The 26,413-nt window shown below is 40.9% G+C and overlaps 2 protein-coding genes, 1 non-coding gene and 1 pseudogene across 10 annotated transcripts in view; 1 reads left to right on the plus strand and 3 right to left on the minus strand.

The window, feature by feature from the left end:
* The window catches only part of LOC105467577 (tetratricopeptide repeat domain 8), a 58,892-nt gene extending 53,678 nt beyond the window's left edge, over positions 1–5,214 (minus strand). For 3 of the 8 annotated variants that reach the window (XM_071099755.1, XM_011717288.3, XM_011717287.3), the window contains exon 1: positions 3,203–3,388. In XM_071099755.1, coding sequence (XP_070955856.1) covers positions 3,203–3,316 — 114 coding nt within the window. In that variant the 5' untranslated portion in view covers positions 3,317–3,388. Of the gene's footprint in view, positions 1–3,202; positions 3,452–5,102 lie in introns of those variants that run through there. The other 5 variants (XM_071099756.1, XM_011717290.2, XM_011717285.2 and 2 more) reach the window with 3 other exon arrangements.
* LOC105467670 (EMAP like 5) overlaps positions 3,664–26,413 on the plus strand; it is a 220,783-nt gene continuing 198,033 nt past the window's right edge. Inside the window, exon 1 of the mRNA XM_071099741.1 lies at positions 3,664–4,279. The gene's annotated coding sequence lies outside the window, so the exon portion shown is untranslated. The remainder of the gene's footprint in view (positions 4,280–26,413) is intronic.
* LOC112424211 (U4 spliceosomal RNA) lies at positions 7,562–7,697 on the minus strand. Its single transcript, XR_003014933.2, has one exon. It is a non-coding gene; the product is annotated as a U4 spliceosomal RNA (small nuclear RNA).
* LOC139355570 (U4 spliceosomal RNA) lies at positions 7,754–7,882 on the minus strand (annotated as a pseudogene).

Genomic DNA, 26,413 nt, shown 5'->3' on the forward strand with positions numbered 1-26,413 from the left:
AACTAGGATGATCTTCATAGAGGGGAAGCTGGCACATATGAACAACTCCATCAAAACCTGTATACGAACATGACTGATGCACTCATTCAGCAAATACATAATAAGGGCCCCTGTGTGCCTGACTGCGTCAGGTGCTTGGGATACCATACAGACTTGCCATCTTGGAGTCATTTTCTAAGGAAAGAGAATTTTCAAGCTTGTAATCAAAGGAACTTCCTTAAGCTTCCTTCCTAAAGCTTTTCATTAATCGTGTCAACACTCTAACATAAATATTAATTTTTTTAATTAAGAAAAAGGCAGGATTTCTTCAAGCTTGGGAAAAATCATTCTGGGAAATATTTCCAACATGAAATAACAACTGGGTGCAAAATACAGAAACTGGTGCTACGAAAAACATAGAGTAATAACAGTACAGTGTTTAAAGTTAGGTCAAAGAACGACTAACATGAGTAAGCCCAGTAAACTTTTCAATAGCCCTACCTAGTATCAAAATCCAACTTTGGTAACATAACATCAAGTTAAACGTCTATTCCTGGTAAAATGCTACTCATTATTCTGGCAATATATACCGTTCAACCATAATAAACTACCTCAACAAAACAAATAAACAAATAAAACACATAAAAATGATTAGAAAGGAAAATAATATCAAGTTTCCTCCAGATCTGGTACTGATTCTCTTAGACCTACTCTGATATTTATTGGAGCTGAACATATCAACCCTTGCTCATAAAAATAAAACAATAACTTTTTTTTGAAACTTCTATTCAGGTCTGGTCACATATCGAATAAGAGATACACAATCTGTAGTAAGCACTCAAGGAAAGGTCATTGAGATGAATACATATAAAGTCCTGATATCTCAATTCATTGGTGCAATACTGAATGTCACTATGAACTCAAGATTAGAGGGTCTTAACTGTTAATAAAAATACTGCTGCTTCGCCTACATTTCCCAATGTACCAACATCTTCCCACGATAACAGTGAAGATATTTGACCCTTTCCCTGGGCCAAAAAAAAAAGGAATCCGGTGGTCAAATAAGTTTCAGAACTATTTAATTATTTGCATTAATCAAAAATAGGCAAAACTAGTTTCCTTTTCTTCAAAACTACTCAGAGCCTTTAGGGTACATCCTGAATCTCCAAGAAGGAACACACATTTCCCAAATGTATTTAATGAGGAAACTTCTCACTGAACAGCTCTTGGGACTACTGTTTTGTGGAACACAGAATGAAAACTACCCGAACTCAATGGAAAAATGAAAACAGCACATAATGTTCCTGCAAACCGTTTTGCCTAGAACAATGTCTGGCACATCAAAGTTTCTTTTTTTTTTTGAGACGAGTCTCGCTCTGTCGCCCAGGCTGCAGTGCAGTGGCGCGATCTCGACTGACTGCAAGCTCCGCCTCTTGGGTTCACTCCATTCTCCTACCTCAGCCTGTAGCTAGGACTACAGGCGCCCGCCACCAGGCCTGGCTAATTTTTTTGGTATTTTTACTAGAGACGGGGTTTCACCGTGTTAGCCAGGATGGTCTCGATCAGATTCCTGACCTCGTGATCCGCCCACCTCGGCCTCCCAAAGTGCTGGGATTACAGGCGTGAGCCACCGCGCCCGGCCACATCAAAGGTTCTTAACAAGTTTCTGTTGTACCAATGTAAAGGGATCAATATTTTGTCACGAATACCAAACATATTTGATTGTGTATTTTTTAAAGCAATATCTGTGAGATTACTATGCCAAAAAACACACTTGGGGGACGGGCGTGGTGGCTCACGCCTGTAATCCCAACCCTTTGGGAGGCCGAGGCGGACGGATCACGAGGTCAGGAGTTCGAGACCACCCTGGCTAACACGGTGAAATCCCATCTCTACTAAAAATACAAAAAATTAGCCGGGAGTGGTGGCACGCACCTGTAGTCCCAGCTACTTGGGAGTCTGAGGCAGGAGAATCGCTTGAACCCAGGAGCCGGAGGTTACAGAGATCCGAGATCACGCCGCTGCACTCCAGCTTGGGTGACAGAGCGAGACTCCATCTCAGAAAAAAAAAAAAAAAAAAAAAAAAACTTGGACAAATGCTTGTCTACAGAAACATAGTCCTATTAACTGATGCGAACTAACAACAGAACCTAGCTTTGCATTACCACTAACGTAGGCTGTTCTAAGAGAGATGTACTATCTGAAGGACAAAATATTCATCTCAGCAGGTTATCATCCATCATCCATTTGCTGGGAGCTAAGGCAGAGCCTAGTAACAGCATTCACACTCAGGCCTCCGCTTTTGTAACTCCCTTCAATTTTCCATTTTTTCTAACATCTCCAAGGCAACACCACTAGAGGAAAAGCTAGGGAACTAGAACTATGTAGGTATATTCCGCATTTACTAAAAGCACTGACAAACTGCCACAGCGCTACTTCTGTTCTCCCATTTTCTCCTTTTTTGCCTATTACAGGAGCTACCTGCCCACCAGAATTGTACCACTCACGTACATTGTATACCACCTTTTCCAGTCGCTATACACATTACTTTAGTTTATTTAAGTTCTGTTTTTATCAGTGCCATCATTCCTTCTTGTAAGGAGCCTTTCTTTCCCATTTCTTCCTCCTACAATTATAGCTTCCCTTGTCCAGGTAATTTTTTAAATAATGAACGTATCTTTCTCCCTCCTAGATTCTCATTCCTCTAACTTGCATATTTGCCTCAAGCTAAACTGATGGCCTCCTTCACTCTTGGACAACAGTCTAAAGCTGAAGTGGGAGGATCACATCCAAAAGGAAAAATGCAGCTATGTTAACAGGAGGTGGAGAGTCACAGATCTTCGTTTATGCATATTGTTTAGAAATTAATAACGCACACGCTGAGAGTTTAAAGCCCATCAATATGCAAGTAGAAATGAATTATCAAAGTTCCTCGTCAAAGTAAAATTCAGGGCTCTCACTCTGGGACACGTAGGGGAGGGGAGGCTGAAGATTGTGAGGAGGGGGCGGTCATGGCACAGAACTTGCTATCCCTGTGGGCGTGGTGGACAGCGGACCCGCTAGCCACAGCTCCACAAGGTCTCGCTCCGGGCGCCTCCGAGGGCCGAACGGTCAGCCCCGCCTCGGGCCTTCCTCCCCGGCCTCCCCACCCAGGGCCGGAATATGCCCCAGACCCCGCAGCCTCAGCGTCAGGATGCACAGGCTGACGGGAGCTGGCCGGTACCTGGTCATAAGGGGACTTCTCCAGCATCTGCGTGCACAGATCGGCGCAGAGCTGGAACTTCCTGCGCCTGAAATAGCTCCAGGCCAGGAGCAGCGGCTCCATCTCCGAGCCCATGACTGCCGGTGCGGCCAGCGAAGGCCCAGCGCTCTAGGAGAGCGGTGGGCGGGGAGCGAGGAGCTGGCGGCGTCAGGCTCTGCCCGGCAACCCGCGACGGCTGGGGCCTTGCCCGAGAGGTGTCTGCAGCGCGCCTGAGAACAGGAAAAAGAAAAACCACCTCAAGCAGAACTCGGCTACAGGGCTTGACTAAACTTGGTTGCAAAAAATTGTGTACTTTTAAAGGCTACAGGTTTCATTAATTTTGAGAAGAAACCACCGCGGCTAAACAAAAAGGTAGTGACTTAGACACCTGCCCCTGGGGGGGGGGGGGGGTTCTCCGCCCTCCCAGGAGGCGCAGTTGCCTAGCAACCGAATGCTCTGCAGGCCCAGCAGGTCCAGAAAAGTCCCGAGTTGATCTCTGTCCGGTGTCTGTCCTACTTCCATTCGCTCGTTTCTGTCCCTCTCGCTTTACCTTCTGATTCTAGAAACACAAACAAGTAAACAGCTTCCACCGTACCATCCCACCTATCAAGACCTAAAGCCCTAAATCCTGAAATTCTCCACTCTATTTCTCGAGGTCCTTCCCACCGAATCTCAACGTCTGAACTGCAAAGGACTTGCTTTTACTCATTTTACAGATGAGAAACTGAGATAGACTCAGAGAAGAGAAATTATTAAAATTGCATTGAGTTAGGGAGCAATCTGATTGACTACAAGTTGCTAATACGTTTGTTAATTTGACTCACATGGTGATTCCGGATTGTAAATTGGTGACAGTTTTACCAAACTAGATAATGTGTGCAAAAAATAATAATTTTTAAAAAGAAACACCGTCTCCTGGCACTTGCTGTTTGGCAAGTGTTTACTTGTGCAGAGTGATTTCTTCAAAAACAATTCTGACTTTTCTCTAGAAATTTGCACAGATGACAAATATGCTTAATGGCAACGGTTTTGAAAATAGATGTGACCAGCTAAATCCAGGTAGGCTTTTCTCAAACTACTGGGGTCTGAGAAAACATTAGACATTGTATTTAATCCACATATTTATATTTTTCATAGATATTAAAATGAACCTTATGCTTCTAAACTAAGAAATTTATTGTTACCTTTTCTTCTCTACTAAGCAGTCTTTCTCGAATTGTTGTATTTTGGAAGCCAGTAATTACCAGGATTGTGATTGTTATAGTTAAGTGTATTGTCATTGGTCTATTTGTGTTGCCCTGGAACTGCCGGTAGAAATGTAATTTCCCTAAAAGTCCTAATGAAGCAGCCCACGGTTTCTAAGTGTCAAATTTTTAAGAATGCACATGCCAACAATTGACAATTGGGCTCAGTATTTCACAGGGTCTTTTTGTTTTCTGGTACACTTTAAGCAGATTACTATATAAGTGATTTTCAACCCTACTAGAGAAAGTGAAGCACAGAGAAACAAGCCCTTTTAAAGGGTCGGTTTCACAAAGTATGCTAGATCTCAGTTCATAGATCCTTATCTTTTACTCTTTAGCATATAATCAGATGTTCTACATAAACTTTTTTAAAGAATAGTTTTCTATTTACAGAAAAGTCACAAAAATAGTAGACAGTTCCCATATACCCAGTTTCTCTATTGTGTGAGATATTGACATTTGTTTTTGTGTAAGATGATACATTTGTTACAACTAAGGAACAACAATCAATGTTACATTACTATTAACTAAACTCCACAGTTTATTTGGATTTCAGTACTTTTCCCCTAATATTATTTCTCTATTCCAGGATCTCACTTAGGGTACCACGTAACATTTAGTTATCATGTCTCCTTTACCTCCTCTGATCTGTGGCAGTTTTTTAGACATTCCTTGTTTATGATGACCTTGGCAGTTTTGAAGAGTGCTGGTCAAGTATTTTGTAGAATATCTGAGAAGTTCTTTAAAATAGAGATGTCCCAATTCCAACCCTAGAAATACTGACTTAAATTGTTTGTTTGAGGTAGGCCCGGGGCATCAGTTTTGTTTCTTCACATGTCCCAGGTGATTCTGATGGGTAGCCAGGATTAATCACCCATTACGTTGAGTTCTAGTCATGTATCTATTGAGATTACTGCCAACTTCCTACAGAGAAACAATATTTTCGTAAGTGGGGAAATAAACATGCCAATAAACATATAAAAAAATGTGGAACAGATGAGGCATTAAAATATTTTACTAGCATATAATGTATGTTAACTTCTTTCAGAAGGCTAATTGTTTTCTCTCACAAAAGTCAAATGAATGAGGAAAATTGTAGGATATTTACCAAATTACAGGATGTTCAACATGTCCAAATGTAGCATAAAATCTGTCTTTTAAAAGAATATAAAAATATATTATTTTTAATATGTAAATATGTTTATGGTTCATTGATTTTATGAATTTATAGACAGACTTACATCTTTTAATAATATCTAACTGATAAAGCAGAAGGCGTTTTTTAAAGATATGCTAGTAATAGGAAGAATGGACAATGTAACAATTGCTGGTGAAGGGAGTAGATAAGAGTTACTAGGACCATTTTCCTACTAGAGAAAGTGAAGCAGAGAAGCCCTTTAAAAGGATCAGTTTCACAATCAATGCTAGATCTCAGTTCATAGATCCTTATCTTTTATTCTGTAGCAACTAGATATTTCTTTAGGTTAATCTGTTTTAAATCAAATACGTAAGTTAATTTAACTTTAAATGCCAAAGGTTAAATTTTCTTAAATGTTAAATTGGAATTATTCCGCACATCTAACATAACCCAAAAGAAAAACAAAAGTTATAAAATGAGATATTCTCTTGGTCAACAAGTATTTGCCCGGGCTCTGTGCTTGGTGGTAAAAATGCAGAGATGAACAAGACAGATCTCCTGGCCCGAGAGTACTTATACACAAAGAGTAATTAGCATGAAGAGCACTGGACTTAAGGTAAGACTTAGCAGCTGTGTTTTCTCAGGCAAATTAGGAATCAGTTTAGGATGGTGATTAAGAAGTGGGGTCTTAGGCCAGGCATGGTGGCTCAGACCTATAATCTCAGTACTTTGGGAGGTCAAAGGCAAGCAGGATCACTTGAACCTTGAGCCCAGGAAGTCAAGGCTGCAGTGAACCATGATCATGCCATTGCACTCCAGCCTGGCAGCAGAGCAAGACCCTGTCACGAAAAAAAAGGGCTCTGGAGCCAGATGTTTTATATTTGAAACCTGACTTTTTTTCATGCCCTTGGAAAAGTGGCGGGGACTTTGTGGAAGGGACTTACTGGCCCTGTGCCTCAGATTTTTATCCATAATGTAACATACATTTGCTGTATTATTTAAGAATTTTCAATTCTGCCCTAAAGAATAGGAGAAACAAATGGGATAGATGAAACTTACCTGTAAGTATATGTTACATCAACTCATATGTTAAGTACAGATAATAAGTACATCATTAACGCATGAAACATGTTAAACATAGAATAAATAGACATTTACTTCTTAAACATATGTTAAAAGGACAAAACAAACAAGAGTGTTACTTGTAGATAGAGATGGAAAGCAAAATAAACCTTAAATATTCATAAAGCATGGATCAGTCTGGTCTACCTCAAATTGACCACCCATTGGTATCATCCATTCTAACCCATTTGTTTTGGGCTTAAAATGTATAATGCTGCTCATAAGGTCATCGCTGAGCTATAGGTGTAGCCACACATACCTACCTCTGTCTTTTTATTATTTTTATTGTTTGGGGACAGGATCTTGCTCTGTCACCCAGGCTGGAGTGCAGTGGCATGATCATGGCTCATTGCCTGCTCACTGCAGCCTCAACCTCTGGGGCTCAGGTGATCCCCCCACCTCATCCTCCTGGGTAGCTGAGACTACAGGCATGCACCATTATGCCCGGCTAATTTTTTTTTAATTTTTTTGTAGAGACGTGATCTCGCCATGTTGCCCAGGCTGTTCTTGAACTCCTGGGCTCAAGCACTCTGCCTGCTTCAATTTTCCTAAGTGTTTGAATTACAGTTGTGAGCCCCGGCACCCAGCAACCTGTCTTTTTGATAGAGCAAGTGTAGATTGGCACCCTGAACCTTCCATCTCTGAACATTCTTACCTACACTCTGGTTCTTGTAACCATGCCATCTTTGGAGAAGGCAGATGAGGCAGAGAGAGAGGCAGAACATATGAACACTGAGTGACCCACAGTAGTGTGGTCCTTTCACCTGCCTGATCTAAATGTGTTCACCTACCCAATCTCTTTCCCCTCGCTTCCTGCTTTTTTCTAAAACAATTCAGTCTCCATAGTGACTGTCAAAAATTGCCAATGCTGACTATCTAGCAAGTTGTCATGGCAGGGTATTGGAAAAAGTTTTCAATTAGCAATAATGTAGGATAAACCTCCCTGGCTACCACATTTCCACTGTACAAAGCTAAGACTGTGTGTTTTAAATTGATTTAACAAACTAACTTATTTGACCATCTTAATCTGGCCTATGAGCCAGACTATAATGATAGGCCATCTTAATCTGGCCTATGAGCCAGTATTGGAAAAAGTTTTCAATTAGCAATAATGTAGGATAACCCTCATTGGCTACCATATTTCCACTATACAAAGCTAAGACTGTGTGTTTTAAATTGGTTTAACAAACTAACTTATTTGACCATCTTAATCTGGCCTATGAGCCAGATTATAATGATAGTGATAATGATAGTGAATATTTTATGGGATGATTGTGGAGAGCACATCAATTTAATTCAACTAAGTCACAATTACATTGTCTTTCAAAGAACATAGAAACACATTGGGTGGGAATCAGTACTGTGTGCAACCAGGTAGCTCCTCTATTTTCAGTCAGACTGAAACAGGAATTAAAAGAAATTAAAGAATGTGTAAGCAAAAACTCAATTGTATGTAAGAAAACCCAATTCCCCCTGAAGAAGAGAAAGAGCAGGAGTCCTTTGAAATTAACTGCCTATTTTTCTGTGGCTAGTGAACCTTGTCTCTCCCTTTCCCAGGCATTGTGAAGACTGTTTCTCTAGCTGTGCAGCTGCAAGGTCACTAGACAGATAATCTCAAGTCATAAAACATGTTGTTCCTTGAAAAGTAAGAAATAATGTAATGCATGTCTCAAGTGAATAACTGTCTTTGTTTCTCGCTTCTGTAATATGCTTTCCCCTGCACAGATCTCCCCCGTCCCACAAAATGCTTAAAAGGTAGCTTGACTCTTTGTTCGAGGCTCAGTCCTTTGGATGTTAATCTGACGGGGTTGGTGCACCTAAATAATTAACTAATTCCTCCTCAACCCCTCGGTGTCTCTGATTCCTTAATTATCCCACAGCGAGACAATGTTTATTACATGCTAGAGATAGAACAGTTTGAGGAATTACCAAAGAGATGGGAGTTGTTCTCATTTTCCAGGTTCCTTGAGGAAGTTCTTGGAGGAAGTTTCTTGAGGAATTCCTTAAGGAAGTGCTTGATATATATCTATTGATACTGATATTTATGCCAAAAATTATTTTAAATACCATGAGATGCCAAAGAAATAGGCTGAAGTGTGCATATAAACAAATAAGTTTAGTAAAGGATGATGGGAGCCATGATGGAAACCTGTGAGAGAACGCAGCTATGGAGGTAGGCCCAGAACTGAGTGATTCTGTCTGTGTGTGGGGTTCATAAACAGCTCTGCAGTCAGCCGCTGAGGAAAAGCTTCCCAACAGCATGCAATCCTGTGGACAGAAAAGGAGGGGTGGAAAAAAAAAAAAAAACAAGACTCAAAAATTCGCTGAAGCCAGATCATCAAGAATATGGAACACCATGCAGGGAAGTTTGGGTTTTAGCACATATTCAGTGAAAAGCCACCAGAGAAGTTTTACCAGTGAAATGAAACAACTTGATCGACTAAAAGTGAAGGCAAGGAGACTGGTTAGGATACTATTGCAATAGTCCAGATGTGAGTTGCTGGGAGTAATGGGGATGGACAGAAGAGGCCAAAACATGTTCATGAAATAGAGTCAACAGGACTTGGACACCGATTGAATATGGGGAGGGCATTTGGCTAAGGAAAGAAAAGAAGCCAGGATAACTCCCAGCTGTCTGGGTTGTGCATGTATGGATAGGGGAGCCAGTCACCAAGATGAGAGTGAAGGAGACAGAACAGGTTGGAAAAAAAAAGAGATTAAATTGATTTTGGGATATAGTGATTTTAAGTGTCTCTGGGACAGCCAGATGGAGATACTCTGTTAGTAACTAGAGTTAGAAGCCAGTCAGAAACAATGGAGCGAGGTCAGGGATGGAGATTAAATTTGAGAATCATATTATTATACATCTGCTCATGGAAAGCAATAAAGAGGATGAAATCATCCCATGGAGAATTTGTAGAATGAGAAGAGAGCCAAAGACAGAAACCCTGCAGATACCCAACATGAAGGGCAGGTAATGAGAAGAGGAAAAATAAAACATACTAAGAGAGAGTGGCCAGAGATGTAAGAGGAAAACCAGGTGGGTGTGGCATCATGAAGCCAAAGTACAGACAGAATTTCAAAAAGAAGAGGCAGTTCAACCATGTCCAATTCTGAGAATTCATGGAAACCAAAAGCTTTAAAAAAAATTCACTGATTTGGCCATTAGGTATCTATTTGCAATATTTGTCAGAGTCGTTTCAGGGAGTCAAGAGTGAAAAGGAACAGAAACCTGAGTGCAATAGGCTGAGACAGAAACAGACCTAAAGAAAGAGATATGCGAATGCAGCTTATTCTTTTGAGGGACAATTACTCATGCAAATGATTTTAAAATACTTGCAAAGCCACATGCATATGCTTGAATTCATAGAAATTTTCTACATTTTGGACATTTTACCATGTAATAGATGCTCTCTGTAAAGCTTTTAAGACTATCAAGTTCTATAACTGGCAGTTACATAAACCACTGATTCTGGGGTAGAGATTATTCCCTAAAGCGAATGTGGTCTGAAGTAACTCATTTACCATATTTTTGCTCAGGAAGAAGTGATACTTTTATACTCTTGGGCTCTGTATGAAAAAGTGAACTCATTATTACAGGAAAGTCATCAGAATCAAAATGGTGTCATTTGTGTTAAAAACGAACAAAATCCTGACAAATAGAACAGGGGAAGGCTATGAGGAGAGGGTTCTCATGCATGAGTGCTTCGTAACCAAAACTATCACAAAAGACTACAAAAAGCACAACATTGCACAAAGATCATCACAACCTTACACAAAAAATACTTCTGTGAGGACATCTGCCAGCCAACCTTGACTGATGCCACCCTTGTTAACAGATCCTTGTTATGGATCCTTTGAAGGAGAATCACTTCAAAACAATTCTGTAATCCTCTTTATTTTTCCTTTAAAAACCTTTATCTTTCTTTACCTCCCTGTACATGCATATAGTTTACTATGGCACGCATATTCCCATTGCAATGTCCTATTCCTGAACAAATACCATTTTCGTTTAGCGAACATCTAAAAGAGGTTGGCAATTAACACTCACTTGTCATTTAAAAAGCCATAGAATGGCCAGGTGCATGCCTGTAGTCCCAGCTATTTGGAAGGCGAAGGTGGAAGGATTGCTTGAGCCCAGGAATCAGTCTCAGCAACACAGTAAGACTTTGTCTCCAAAAGAAAAATAAATAAATAAATAATAAATTAAATTTAAAAATTAAAAAAAATTTAAGGCCATAGAATGAAAAATTCTCAGAATTTTTATGAGAATTTTTATGAAAATTCTCAGAACATTTTATGTAGCCAAATGTTTTTTGATATTACTTACATAAAGTAGTAATAAATAATATAAAACTATCTACCATTAGTTTATTTATTTTCATTTTTATTTATTTATTTTGAGATGGAGTCTTGCTTTGTTGCCCAGGTTGGAGTGCAATGGCATGTTCTCAGCTCACTGCAACATCTGCCTCCCAGGTTCAAGCTATTCTCCTGTCTCAGCCTCCTGGAGCTGGGATTACAGGCGCCCGCCACCACGCCTGGTTAATTTTTGTATTTTTAGTAGAGATGAGGTTTCACCATGTTGGTCAGGCTGGTTTCGAACTCCTGACCTCAGGTGATCCACCCGCCTCAGCCTCCCAAAGTGCTGGGATTACAGGAAGAAGCCACTGTGTCCGGCCCATTTATTTAGCTCTTAGTCTGGGTAGGTTATACACAATACTAGGTTCCACACATGCTCTTAAATCTTCCTGTTAACTCTGCAATCTAGCTATTGTTACTATCCCCATTTTACAGATGAAAGGACAGCAACTTAGGTTTAGTTACTTGCAAAAATTCCTCCAGCTAGTGAGTAGCACAACCAAAATTTGAACTCATGTTTAGTCAAAATCCTGTACCCTCAACCAACTGTACACTTCTAACTACACTTGACTTCTCCCTACTCCTTCTGAACTTCATATAGTGTCTTTCCACATGCTGTCTAACATCTGCAGTGTCCTTATCTCCTCCCCACATGCCTTTTTTTTCTTATTGGTGTAGATAGATTCAGGCCAAATTCCCACTCTACTGTGAATCTTACGGATGCTCCAAGGGCCTATGTGCAAGATATCATTAATACTCTTATTATACAACTAGGCTGGGAGCAGTGGCTCACATCTTTGGGCGTAATCCCAGCACTTTGGGAAGCTAAGGCAGGCGGATCACTTGAGCTCAGGAGTTCAAGACCAGCCTGGCCAATATGGCAAAACTCCATCTCTACAAAAAGTATAAAAATTAGCTGGGTGTGGTGGCACATGCCTGTAGTCCTAGCTACTCAGGAGGCTGAGATGGGAGCATCTCTTGAACCCTGGAGGCAGAGGTTGCAGTGAGCCAAGATCGCGCCGCTGCACTCCAGCCCAGGCAACAGAGCAAGACTCCATCTCAAAAATAAAATAAAAATAAAAATAAAAAAATAAAACTTATTGTGCTACATTGTAATATCTGATTCCCTTAGTAGACTTTAATATATTCATCCAGCACATGGCACATGACAATAATCATTTTACAGACATTTGTTAAATGAATAGTTGAATGAAGCTCAATACATACTATACTTCTATACTAAGTGCAAAATTGAGAGTTATATTTTAAATGAATAATGTAATGTTTGAATGTGTACTTTGTCATCTATATAAATGCTTAGGGAACCAATTTTAACCATTTAAAAACATGGTGCTGTATAACATTTTTAAATTAAAATGCCAAAGCCTTTGAAGATTAGTCTTTGTAAGTGTAGTTAACATAAACATTTTTGAAAATTCTTTTTTTTTTTTTTTAAACAGGGTCTCACTCTGTTGCCCAGGTTTAAGTGCAATGGCACAGTCTCTGCTCACGGCAATCTCTGCCTCCGGGGCTCAAGTGATCCCCCTACCTCACCCTCCCAAATAGCTGGGACTACAGGCACCGGGCCATCATGCCTGGCTAATTTTTGTAGAATTGAGGTTTTGCCATGTTGCCCAAGCTGGTCTCGAACTCCTCGCTCAGGTGATCTACCCACTGTGGCCTCCTAAAATGCTGGGATTACAAGCATGAACCACCGCGCCCAGCCAGATAGTTTTCTTTCTAGAAAATTTTGTTATATAGGAAATCTCTTGTTTTTAAAAATATTTATTTTGTATTCTGTAATTTATTGGACACTTTGATTCAGTAATTTAGAATACTACCTTCATCCTCTACTAATTCTAGTATATACTGAATCCTATTTCTGCCTTGTCTCTTCAGTGCCATTGATATGAAGGTTAATATTTATGACTGTACAACACAGTTTTAATTTCTGTAGCTTTGTTTTCAAATCTTCACATTTTTTTCAAGTCTTACGCCTATGTGAGCCTTTATTCATAGAAAAACTATTTTATGCAATAAAGTAGTCACAATCCAATATTACTGGCATTTCAAATACTTGGACAAAAATTTTTCTTTATCTGGTGAGAAATACATACTTAATAATATTCTGCTACTACTATAGTAATCTCCAAATAAAAAAAGTGCTATAAAACTAGCAACCTCCCTGAAAATAAATAAAATGCTTCTCAATTTTTGTTCATAATTTGCATTACATTAATCTCAAATTACTGACCAATTGCCAAGATCTGTTTTCTGCTAGAGCTCTCCAGTGACGTCGTTACCTGTTATTTTGACAGAGGTCTTAAGAAAGTGAAAATGAAATTATTAAACATCTCCTTTGATTCTAATTTTCTTGTTTCACAGAAAACTTCACAGTCAGAATTTCACAGGCAATTTCACATTCACTAAGGAGATCTATCCAGGTGTTTTTAGGAATATTTATCAATTCCCTCTGATTCATATCATATAAGACAGGCTAAAGAGTTTTAAACTAAGCATATAAAGAGAGCTGATTACACTGAATTGCTTTTTCTATCAAGCTTCTTGTACTCTGAAAATCAGGTTCTGAAGTCAGAAAATAAATTAATTTTCAACAACTGAAGTAGGCTGAGAACTCTGTTGGTATAAATTCTATTTATGTGACAGCCACCTCTGGCGCCACTTTATCCTGATGTGATTGAACATGATATGAAAGAGTGCCTTATTCTTATTCAGTGGCAAAGAGCCATGGCTGATTCTTCTAAATACTTTTTAAAAAGAAAAGTAGACCTAGACTTTTTTTTTAGCTGAAACAATGACATTTTAATCAAAATAAAATCTACCTCCCCTGTAGCATTTATATGTAAAACAGTTAAAGACCTTTAACTTTTATTTTTATTTTTTAGACAGGGTCTTACTCTGTCACCTAGGCTGGAGTACAGTGGTGAGATTATGGCTCACTGTGGCCTCTACCTCCCAGGCTCAATTAATCCCCCTGCCTTGAGTAGCTGGGGATGCAGGCATGCACCACCACACCCAGCTAATTTTTCAATTTTTTTTTTTTTTTTTTTATAGATAGGGTCTTACTCTGGTGCCCAGGCTGGTCTTGAATTCCTGGGCTCAAGCAGTTCTCCCACCTCGGCCTCCTAATGTGCTGGGATTATAGGTGTGAGCCACCACGCCCAGCCAATCTTTAACTTTTATTGGGAATCCTGATATAAGTATTTTAAAATATATAACTTCTTATGAAAAGATGCAATATAGAGGCCGGGTGCGGTGGCTCACATCTGTAATCCTAGCACTTTGGGAGGCCGAGTCAGGTGGATCACTTGAGGTCGGAGTCTGAAACCAGCCTGGCCAATATGGTGAAACCCTGTATCTACTAAAAATACAAAAATTAGCCAGGTTTGGTGGTGCATGCCTGTAATCCGAGCTATTTGGGAGGCTGAGGCAGGAGAATCGCTTGAACCCGGGAGGCAGAGTTTGCAATGAGCCGAGATTGCACCACTGCACTCCAGCCTAGGCAACAGAGTGAGACACTGTCTCAAAAAAAGAAAAGAAAAGATAAGAAAAAAAATGCAATATACATTATATTCTTACCTCCCTGCCTTCTACTCTGATCTGCCACAAAGACACTTATATACATATGTAAGAGGAGGACAATGAGTCAGAAAATTTCTTTGATTTGGCTACAGTACTGCTCTTTTTTTTTTAGAAAAATTAAGTTCCAAAATGCTTTACCACCACCATCCAAACTCCCTACCAAGCTATCTAAAGGGCCTACATTTGTAGCTACTGGCTACTTCACCAACCATATCTTACCTCCTCAGCCTTGCTCATTCCACTTAAGTGACACTGGCCTTCTTGCTGGTCCTTGACTGCGATTAGCAGGTATTCACATTTGCTATTCACTGACAGCTACACTCTTCCCCCAGGTATGCACCTGCCTCACTCTGCCACCTCACAAAGGTCCCCACTGAAGTGTGTCACTTCATTAAAGAGGTCCTCCCTCCAAACCATCTCCATCTCATTTTCCTTCCACATTTTTTTCATCAAAGCACCTACTACCCCAGACAAAGATTGTCTCCTTGACCAAACTGTAATCAGGCTCCTTTGAGTCCTTTTCTAGATTTGGCCTCAAACTTGGGCTTCTGTGTACAATTCTTGCAGAGCCCGGTTTTACTGAGAATTATGCTATGTCAGTCAAGAGGAATCCTTCACCCTCAATAGCTGATCACGCTTGATATCTGATCAAATTCCTCATCTCCCACTGTCCCCCAGGGGATGACTGATCACCCTAGCCTGTTAAGTCAGTTCAGCAAGAATTCCTCCTCCCTTGATGTCTCCTCTTAGTGATTCCTGTCCATCGACCACTCACCTCCCAACCCCCTGCAACCTGTTTCCTTGGCTATAAATCTCCACTTGCTCTTGCTGTATTTGGAGTTGAGCCCAGTTCTCTACTGTCTCTTTTGCCCGATTGTAATAGCTCCTGAATGAAAATCAGTTTTGCTCCTTTAACTACTGTCAGGCTGTGGTTCTCTTTAATATCACCAGACATATTTTAGAAGTATGATTTTATAGTTGGCCTTCCATAACTGTGAGTTCCACATCTGTGGCTTCAAGCAACCATGGATTGAAAATATTTAATACAAAAAAAAACTAGCCGGGCGAGGTGGTGGGCGCCTGTAGTCCCAGCTACTCGGGAGGCTGAGGCAGGAGAATGGCGTAAACCCGGGAGGCGGAGCTTGCAGTGAGCTGAGATCTGGCCACTGCACTCCAGCCTGGGCGACAAAGCGAGACTCCGTCTCAAAAAAAAAAAAAAGAAAAGAAAATATTTAAGGGCATTCACAGTGGCTCATACCTGTAATCCTAGCACTTTGGGAGGCTGAGGCAGGTGAATTGCTTGAGCCCAGGAGTTTGAGACCAACCTAGACAACATAGAGAAACCCCATCTTCTACAAAAAATAGAAAAATTAGCTAGGCATGGTGGTGTGCACCTGTAGTCCCAAGCTAGGAGAGATACAGAGCAAGATGTTGTCCAGAAAGAGAAAGAGGGAAAGAGAGAGGGAAGGGGGGAGGGAGGGAGGGAGGGAGGAAGGAAGGAAGGAAGGAAGGAAGGAAGGAAGGAAGGAAGGAAGGAAGGAAGGAAGGAGAAAAAGAAAGAAAAAGAAAAAAGAGAAGAGAAAAGAAAAGAAAAGAAAGATGCAGTGACTCATGCGTGTAATCCCAGCACTTTGGGAGGCCAAGGCGGGAGGATCACAAGGTCAGGAGATTGAGACCATCCTGGCCAACACGGTGAAACCCCGTCTCTACTAAAAATACAAAAAATTAGTCAGGTGCAATGTCAGGTGCCTGTAATCCTAGCTCTGCCTCAGGAGGCTGAGGCAGGAGAGTCACTTGAATCCGGGTGGCAGAGGTTGCAGTGAGGCCGAGATCCCGCCATTGCTCTCCAGCCTGGGTGACAGAGTGAGACTCCATCTCAAAAAAAAAAAGAAAAGAAAAAAGAAAGAAAAGAAAAGAGAAAGGAAGGAAGAGAGAGGGAGGGAGGAAGAAAGGAAGGAAGGAAGGAAGGAAGGAAGGAAGGAAGGAAGGAAGGAAATATTGGGGGAAAAATGATAGTTACATCTGTACTGAACATGTACAGACATATTATATCTTATATAATATAAGGGTTATATATTATATCTTATATTTTTAGAGTTCCCATTTGATTCTTTTTTATAGTTTCTATCTCTGCTGAAACTTCCCATTGCTCATGCATATTGTCCACCTTTTCCCCAAGATTCTTTAACATACTAGTCATAGTAATTTTAAAGTCTCTGTAATAGTCAGGACTCTTCAGAGTCTCCGAACCAATAGCATGTATGTAGGTGTATATTAAGAGATTTATTATGAGGGATTGACCCATGTGATTGTGGAGGCGGAGAAGTCCCATGATCTGCCATCTGCAAGCTGGAGGTCCAGGAAAGCAGTGCAGCTCCAGCCCAGACCTAAAGGCCCGAGATCCAGGGGAGCTGATGATATAAGTCCCACTCTGAGTCCAAAGGCCCCGAACCAGTAGCATCCATGTCCAAGTGCAGAAGAAAATAGGTGTTTCAGCTCAAGTAGAAAGCAAATTTTCCCTTCCTTTGCCTTTTTGTTCTATTCAGTCCCTTAACAGATTGGATGCTGCCCTTCTTTATTGGTGAAAGTGATAGAGACAGGAGACAGCCAAGGGTCCCTGGTGAAATCCCGCCTTCAAGCCTAAAGCAGCCTGAAGGCTGAAAAACCCGGACTGCTGGTCCTAGATGAAGCCCGTCCTTTCCCGACTGATTCTCTCTGAATAATGCCCATCTGCATAATGGGAGGGCAGGGTGGAGCCTCAGGAATTTTGTGCCATTTGCAGAGGGAAGGAGCCTGGCCTCTTCAGTTCCTGGGTAATGACCTGGGATTCAATCTGTGAGGCAGGAGATCTGCTAGCAGGACTTTCTCTTGCTTTGCTGAGGGTTCCTCTTTCCTTTTTTCTTTTCACCCAATAAACCCTGCCCTACTCAACCTACAGTGTGTCTGTGGGCCTAAATTTTCCTGTTATGTGACAAGAATCTGGTTGTTTTCTACAACAAAAGCAATATTCTTTATTTAGTGTACCAATTCAAATGCTTATCTCTTCTGGAAACACCCTTACAGACAGAAGTTGTTGGAATAATCAAATAGGGACTGTGATGATTAATTTCATATGTCAACTTGACTGGACTATGGGATGCACAGATAACTGTAGAGCAAAAATAGTGTTTTTACAAAATAATGTTTTACACTAGTGTTTACCAAAACAAAAAATAGTGTTTTACAGTTATCTGGGCATCCCTTAGCCCAGCCAAGTTGACATATAAAATTAACCGTCACAGTCCCTATTTGATTATTCCAACGACTAGTCATCTCTGAACCTGGTTCTATTGATTGCTTTATCTCTTCACAATATCCCCCCCACCCCTGCCTTGCTTTCTGTGTGTCTTATAATTTTTTTTAGCATATACCAGAACACTGTAGGTAGAAGAATAGCAGAGGATGAGGAGCATAGCACTGTTTATACCTGGAAATGGGTATGCCTCTTCCCTTTCAAGCTGTTATTATGTGAGCTGCAGTTAATCTGGTCAGGAGTTGAACTAGCTTTGGGCTTTATCGTTGCTATTGTTACCTTCAGTGCACCACAAGCTTCATATTCCTCCAAAAGTGAGCTGTTGTTACTTTGCGCATGTATCATGTCTGGGGTGCTGCAGGATTATTCCCAGTGCTTCTGCTCTACCCTCCACTTTCATTAGTCTGTGCAGGGGCTGTGCCACAGTAGGGAGGGAGAAGTTTTCTCTATGTTCCCCCTTCCCCAAGAGCAGACTCTTGGTTCTTGTTACTCAAGCTAAGATTGTGGTGGGGGCAGGAGGGTGTTCCTGGTTCTATTGGTCCAGCCTCTCAGGCTTAGGCAGAACTGGAAACCTGGGCCTGGGGACAGGCCTTTCTTGGTGTTCCTGCCATCTCCCCATGATAGTCAAATGCTACCTTGTAACTCTGTTTGATCTTGTTTGGGAGAGTTTTTCTGCTTCCATCCTAGCAATAAACAGACCTCTGCTTTGTATTGGTGCAGATTCCTGAGTCCCAGAGGATATTTTCCCCTCTCTAGGCACCAACTGGTTTTGATTCTACCCCTTCCCTACAAGCAGGGGATATTTGCCTGGGGCAGGCTTTATGAGAAGAGTCCAGGAAAGTAGGTGGAGATTAGCGTCTGTCCCCCAGTGACAGCTAATTGCCAATCAGGCATGTATGCTTGTTCCACTAAGCGGGGCTCTCTCCATTTTCCTGCTCTGACCCCAATCTTTCTGATGAAAGCCCTCGAGGAGCTTACAGCTGGTGGGCAACACTGACATTAAAGAATTATACAAGCAAATATAAAGCTACAACTTTGATCAATATTCAGCGCAAGAGGAACCCGTTGTAATGAGATTGTGAGAGGGTAATGTGACCTCTTCAGGAAGGTCAGGGAAGACTTTGCTGTCCAGTGATAATTGACTCAGGTATGTAGGCTGGTACAAGTCAACTAGTTGAAGTGTCCTGAATGAGGGGAGCATTTCCAGCAGCTGAGGATCAGCATGTAAAAAGTCCCGGTCGGGCTGGGCACGGTGGCTCACGCCTGTAATCGCAACACTTTGTGAAGCCAAGGCAGGAGGATCGCTTGAGCCCAGGAGTTTCAGGCTGCAGTAAGTTGCTATATAGTGCCACTGTCTGGGTGACAGAGCAAGACCCGGTCGGGGGGGAAAAAAAAAAAAAAAGTCTCTATGGCAGGGTGATATGGCAAGTACTAGGAACTGAAAGAAAGTAAGAAGTTCTAGGATAAGAAGGCCCAGTGAGTACAAAGAGGGTATAAAATGAGGATAAAGAGACAGGAGCAAGACCGTCATGGACATTTTGGTCTTGTTAAGAATTTTTGTCTTTATCTTAAATAGTGGGAAGGCATTGGAGAATTTCAAATTGAGGTTGATGGGGAAAGGGATGTAATTGCAATTAGATTTGAAAAAAATAATATTTAAGCAACATATAATTCAGATCTCCCAGTATTTGTATTTTATATATGAATGCCTTTGAATGATATAAGTTTTGTCATATTTTTAAAGAAAAAATTTTTGAAGATAAACTAGGGTATACTAGAATGGATTACAAATAAGGGAGTCACATTTGAACTGCTCGGTGACATTCCAATATTTTATATTGGCAAGTGACCGCCCCATACTTGTAATACTGTAAGTTATAATTTAGAAGAAATTTTAAATGAATTTATCTGGTCCTATCGAATTACACTGTATTATATTGCAGATTAAGTTATGAGCAAGCCTATATTCAGAAACATTTATTACAAATATATTTACTTTTAAATGGTGGCAAAATATGTAAATCAAGTATTATTGAATGCTTATAGGGGTACACAGAATAAAATAAAAACAAATATTGCGAAATGTAAAGATATCATTTAGAAATAATGTTTCAATTGTTGACTAATAAAACAACAGTTTTATTTCCCAGTAAAGTCTGTGACTTTAAAATATATGTGACATTTCACTACTATCATTGTCTTTTTTTTTTTTTTTTGAGACAGAGTCTCACTCTGTCACCAGGCTGGAGTTACAGTGGTACAATATTGGCTCACTGCAACCTCTGCTCCTGGGTTCAAGCAATTCTCCTGTGTCAACCTCCTGAGTATCCGGGACTACAGGCATGCGCCACCATGCCCAGCTAATTTTTGTATTTTTGGTAGAGATGGGGTTTCACCATGTTGGCCAGGATGGTCTAGATCTCTCGACTGCGTGACCTGCCTGCCTCAGCCTCCCAAAGTGCTGAGATTACAAGTGTGTGCCACCACGCCCAGCCTACTATCCTTGTCTTTTATGCACCCTGACTTTATCTTCTTTTATCACCAATTATCACATCTCCTCTTTCTAGAAAGGTACTATCTAGAATTAAATTGTATTTGCCTCTCCAGGAAATATCCTCCTACATCAAAATTAGCTTTTTATCTCTCCATACATATTTTGCAATTAAGTTTCTTTCTTTTTTCACAACCTATGCTAAATCTACTTTTATTTGCTATCTTTCCTACATCCATTTTTTAAAAAAGTAGTAAGTTTTAATGATGAGTAGAATTCAGAAATATATCTTTTAATAAGAGCATGTTTACTCTATAATTCTTTTGTAATTTAAAAAATATAGGCCTGGCGCGGTGGCTCAAGCCTGTAATCCCAGCACTTTGGGAGGCCGAGACGGGCGAATCACGAGGTCAGGAGATCGAGACCATCCTGGCTAACACGGTGAAACCCCGTCTCTACTAAAAAAATACAAAAAACTAGCCGGGTGAGGTGGCGGGCGCCTGTAGTCCCAGCTACTCGGGAGGCTGAGGCAGGAGAATGGCGTAAATCCAGGAGGCGGTGCTTGCAGTGAGCTGAGATCCGGCCACTGCACTCCCGCCTGGATGACAGAGCCAGACTCCGTCTCAAAAAAAAAAAAAAAAAAAATGGTGTTTACTTGAATTAAAATATGTATATGTAGTTATATATATTTCATTTGTTTATATATTTTTTCACTTGTTTTTAAAGATACTTATGTCTTTATCTCATTTTCATCTTTGGAACATAAATTTCTCAAAACACAGACTATGCATTCATTTTTTTTATTACTCCCCCATAATGCCAAGCCTAATGATTCACATGTGGGCACTCAATTTATGTTTTAAAATGATTGTGGTGGTGATTCTTTACCTTTTACTTTCTGTGACATGCTTTCAAGTAGTAGAATTGTTGGCAATGTCCTTGAAGGAATTAGAAACATGAAGGAACTTGAAACAAGTCAGCAGTAATTACAGAATAATCACCATTACAATACATAATAATGTCTTTTAGTATCTTTGCAAGCATCTACAGTTACTACATTCTCAAATATTGCATAACTGTTTGAGTAGAATCATTTATTTCCCTGAAGGTGTTATGTTAATTTATTGAGCAAAGATTTCTCATGTTTTCCTTTATTAGACTGATGTCAAGATAGATTTCTTACTGGTAGTTTAGCTTTACTATGGTTATCTACTATGTTGCATTACCTGCCTAAGTCAATATTCTCAGTTGCTGCAAAAATAAATTTTACATATTCATCATAACTTAGTAGGATTTCCAGTCAGGAAGTAAACACTTGGTTGCAGTGTGTTGGATCTGTGTTAGGATAGTGTTCTGTAGGTCTCTCACCTTTCTCATATCTTGCAAGCACAGGTACTTGCTGCCTTGGTTCCAGACTGTCTTTCAAGGATATTTGTGTAGTGAACAGTGATGGAAGATAAAGATAGTGTGATCCTCCTCTCAAACAGGGACAGATTTGTTTATTGTCCCTATAATAATGATGACATCTCCTTCAGGCCAAAGGTCAGACAGGTTTACTGCCCATTATAAAACACTTAGGTTCCCTAAGCTTGGTTGGAATTCCTGTCCTGTAATGCAACTCACTGTGTGTGTAGGTATCACCTGGCCCTCTGCATGTTGCCCTGTAAGAATTGGGGTTCAGGGATCCAGTGGTCAAGAAACCACAGAAGAAGCTGAACAATGAAACTTGGAAGTGTGGGTATTAATTCCAACTCCTAGAGAGATGAACTTTAACCAATGGGAAAGAGGGAACAAGAGGAAGCTGGATGAATAAATTCTCATCCTCCTTCCCATGGATTACTCCATGGCATGATTTGTCCTTGCAGCACATTGAGGGACATCCTGTGTGCCAAGTGGATGTGCCTGCCTGGTGACCTGCTCTGTCTCTTCTGGCTTCGGATAAGATGGTAGCCAGGGAGTAATGTCACTTTATGTCACTTCGCATTGCTTCACAGTTTTCCTCCCCTCACTTCCTTTTCCTTAACCTAACTGCCCTGGGCTTGCCCTACCCAATTAAAACATCAGTGCCTTAATCACTGCCTCAGGCTCTGTTTTCTTGAGACTCCAGACTAAGGTAGTGGCTAAGTAAAGAAGGAGAACTATAGATTCTGAAAGAGTAAGTGGCAAACACATGCTCTTGAGAACACACATCCTGGAAGCAGAAACAATTTCCTAAAATCCTGTAAGTGCTGCTATAAAAGTATGTATGATTGTATAAAATATATTAGGGACTGGCTGGGTGCAGTGGCTCATACCTGTAATCCCAGCACTTTGGGAGGCTGAGGTGGGTGGATCACCTGAGTTCAGGGGTTCAAGATCAGCCTGGCCAACATGGTGAAACCCCTTCTCTACTAAAAAATACAAAAAATTAGCTGGCCCTGGTGGTGGATGCCTGTAATCCCAGCTATTCGGGAGACTGAGAGAGGAGAATCACTTGAATCCAGTAGGTGAAGGTTGCAGTGAGCCGAGATAGCCCTACTGCACTCCAGCCTGGGTAACAGATCGAGACACCATCTCAAAAAAATAAAATGTACTAGCGACTTAAATGAACACTGATTAATTCTGGAGGTTGTGTATGGGGATGTCACAGCAAACTATAGAATAGAGGTGTGTATTTGATTTCTAGGGCTACTGTAATTAAGTACCACAAACTGAGTGGCTTCAACAATAGCAATTTCAACAATAGAAAGTGTTGGCAGTGTTAGTTCCTTCCGAGGGCTGTGGGGCAGAATCAATTTTATTTTCTTCTCCTAGTGTCTGGTGGTTGTGCCAGTTCTTGGCAGTCCTTGACTTGCAAATCACTGATCATCTTTACACAGTTTGCCTTGTGTGGGTGTCTGTATCCCAATTACCCCTTTGTCACATTGAATTGGGGCCCACCTTACTCCAGTATGAATTTCATCTTAATTTAAGGAATTGTAATCTGCCATGAAACATTTTCCAAATCAAGTCACATTCTAAGGCAGCAATCCCCAACCTTTTTGGCAACAGGGACTGGTTTTGTGGAAGACAATTTTTTCATGGAAGGGGTGGGTCAGGATAATTCAAGTGCATTACATTTGTTGTGTACTTTCTTTTATTATTACACTGTAATATTTAATGAAATAATTATACAACTCACCATAATGTAGAATCAGTGGGAGCCCTGATCTTGTTTTCCTGCAACTAGACAGTCCCATCTGGGGTTGATGGGAGACAGTGATAGGTCATCAGGCTTTAGATTCTCTTAAGGACCGTGCAACCTAGATCCCTCTTACGTGTGCAATCTATTCACAATAGGGGTTGTGCTCCTATGAGAATCTAATGCCCCTGCTGATCTGAGAGGAGACAGAGCTCAGGTGGTAATGAAGGGCAATGGGGAGTGGCTATAAATACAGATGATGCTTTGCTCGCTTGCCTGCTGCTCACCTCCTACCATGCAGCCTAGTTCCTAACAGACCACAGATGGGTACCAGTCCATGGCCCGGGGATTGAGGACCCCTGTTCTAAGGTATTGGGTGTTAGGATTTCAACCTATGAATTTGGGAGGAACACAATCCAACTCATAATAAGGCGGTCCATTTGGGCTGGACCTCAAAGATTCTGTAGGAGTTTAACAGGCTGACAGTGGATGGTTGAGGGTATGGCACAACATGGAGGCTGCAAATGTATACACAGTTCTTGAAAGGCCTGGTTAATTTTAGGAATTACCAGCAATCTAGGATGTCTAGACAGCAGGGCTAGTTCAGAGCAGGGAGGAACTGGCTGGAGGTGAGTCTGTTAAAAGAGATGGGAGGCATTGTGTGTCACATGAGGAGTTGGTACTTTATATAGCAATTAGATGCTACCCAATGTTTGTTTAAAATTACTTTTGTTACTTTTCCCTAACAATAAAAGCAATGGGTGTGTGTAACTGAGATGTCAGTTTTGACTTCACTACTGCTTGTAGAGTTTAACGTGGCTTGAACTCCAAGTTTACCGGTTAGAATCCAGGACTTCCCTGCCTGCTCCCCACCGACTTTATTATTCTCTTCTTGTGGCATTGCTTCTGCTACATCAACTCACATGAGAAGCCCATTTCTCCAGTTTCCATTTTAAGAAAGAACCCACCTAACATTTCATGAGTTTAGAAATGTTACGTAAGATTTGAAAGGTTTTGGAGAGAGCTACATGGCAGGACTTGCAATTTTGCCATCTCACTTTCATTCCTCCTTCATCTTCCTGGAGCAACAAATTCTTCCTCATTCTGCCTGCAGAACAGTTTTGTCCACATTTGGTTCCTTTAGGATCTAATTTTCTATGCCAAGCACTCATTCAGGTATTTTGTTTTTTCTATACAAACATAATTCTTTTCCCATACAGAATGCTGAAAAACAAAATTATCTCATCTTATTTTGTGTGTGTGTGTGTGTGTGTGTATTTTGAGATTGTGTGTGTGTGTGTGTCTGTCTGTCTGTGTGTCTGTCTGTCTGTCTGTCTATGTGTATTTTGAGATAGTCTCACTCTGTCGCCCAGGCTGGAGTGCAGTGGCACAATTGGCTCACTGCAGCCTTGAACTCCTAGGTTCAAAGGATCATTCTTGCCTCAACTTCTCTACTAGCTGGGATCATAGGCCTGTGCCACTACACCCAGCTGCTTTTTAAATGTTTTTGTAGAGACAGTGTCTCACTATGTTGCCCAGGCTGGTCTTGAACTCTTGGGATCAAGTGACCCATCTGCCACAGCCTCCTAAAGCATTGGGATTACAGGCTTGAGCCACTGTACCCAGCTACAAACACACACACATACACACACACACACACACACACACACACACACACACACACACACGAACACATACATAATTTTTTTTGAGACAGAGTTTCGCTTTCTTACCCAGGCTGGAGTGCAGTGGTGTAATCTCAGCTCACCGCAACCTCTGCCTCCCGGGTTCAAGCAATTCTCCTGCCTCAGCCTCCCGAGTAGCTGGAATTACAGGCATGCACCACCACTCCTGGCTAATTTTGTATTTTTCGTAGAGACGGGGTTTCTCCATGCTGTTCAGGCTGGTCTTGAACTCCCAACCTTAGGTGATCCGCCTGTTTTGGCCTCCCAAAGTACTTGGATTACAGGCATGAGCCACCACGCACACCCAACACGTATATTTAAAAAGAACTTAGAAAATGTAGCAAGAATAGTCTAAAAATCACCCATCATGATTAAAGACTTAAATATAGGACCTAAAACCATAAAAACCCTAGAAGAAAACCTAGGCAATACCATTCAGGACATAGGCATGGGCAAAGCCTTCGTGACTGAAACACTGAAAGCAATGACAACAAAAGCCAAAATAGACAAATGGGTCTAATTAAACTAAAGAGCTTCTGCACAGCAAAAGAAACTATCATTAGAGTGAGGAGGCAACCTCCAGAATGGGAGAAAATTTTTGCAATCTATCCATCTGACAAAGGGCTAATATCCAGAATCTACAAAGAACTGAAACAAATTTACAAGAAAAACAAACAAACAACCCCATCAAAAAGTGGGCTAAGGATACGAAAAGACACTTCTCAAAAGAAGACATTTATGCAGTCAGTAAACATATGAAAAAAAGCTCATCATCACTGGTCATTAGAGAAATGCAAATCAAAACCACAATGAGATACCATCTCATTCCAGTTAGAATGGTGATCATTAAAAAGTCAGAACACAACAGATGTGGAGAGGATATGGAGAAATGGGAACGCTTTTACACTGTTGGTTGGAGTATAAATTAGTTCAACCGTTGTGGCGATTCCTCAAGGATCTAGAACTAGAAATACCATTTGACCCAACAATCCCATCACTGGGTGGGTATACAACCAAAGGATTATAAAACTTTCTACTATAAAGACATATGCACACATATGTTTATTGTCATACTGTTCACAATAGCAAAGACTTG

The sequence above is a fragment of the Macaca nemestrina genome, chromosome 7 (assembly GCF_043159975.1).
Source record: "Macaca nemestrina isolate mMacNem1 chromosome 7, mMacNem.hap1, whole genome shotgun sequence".
NCBI classification, from domain to species: domain Eukaryota; kingdom Metazoa; phylum Chordata; class Mammalia; order Primates; family Cercopithecidae; genus Macaca; species Macaca nemestrina.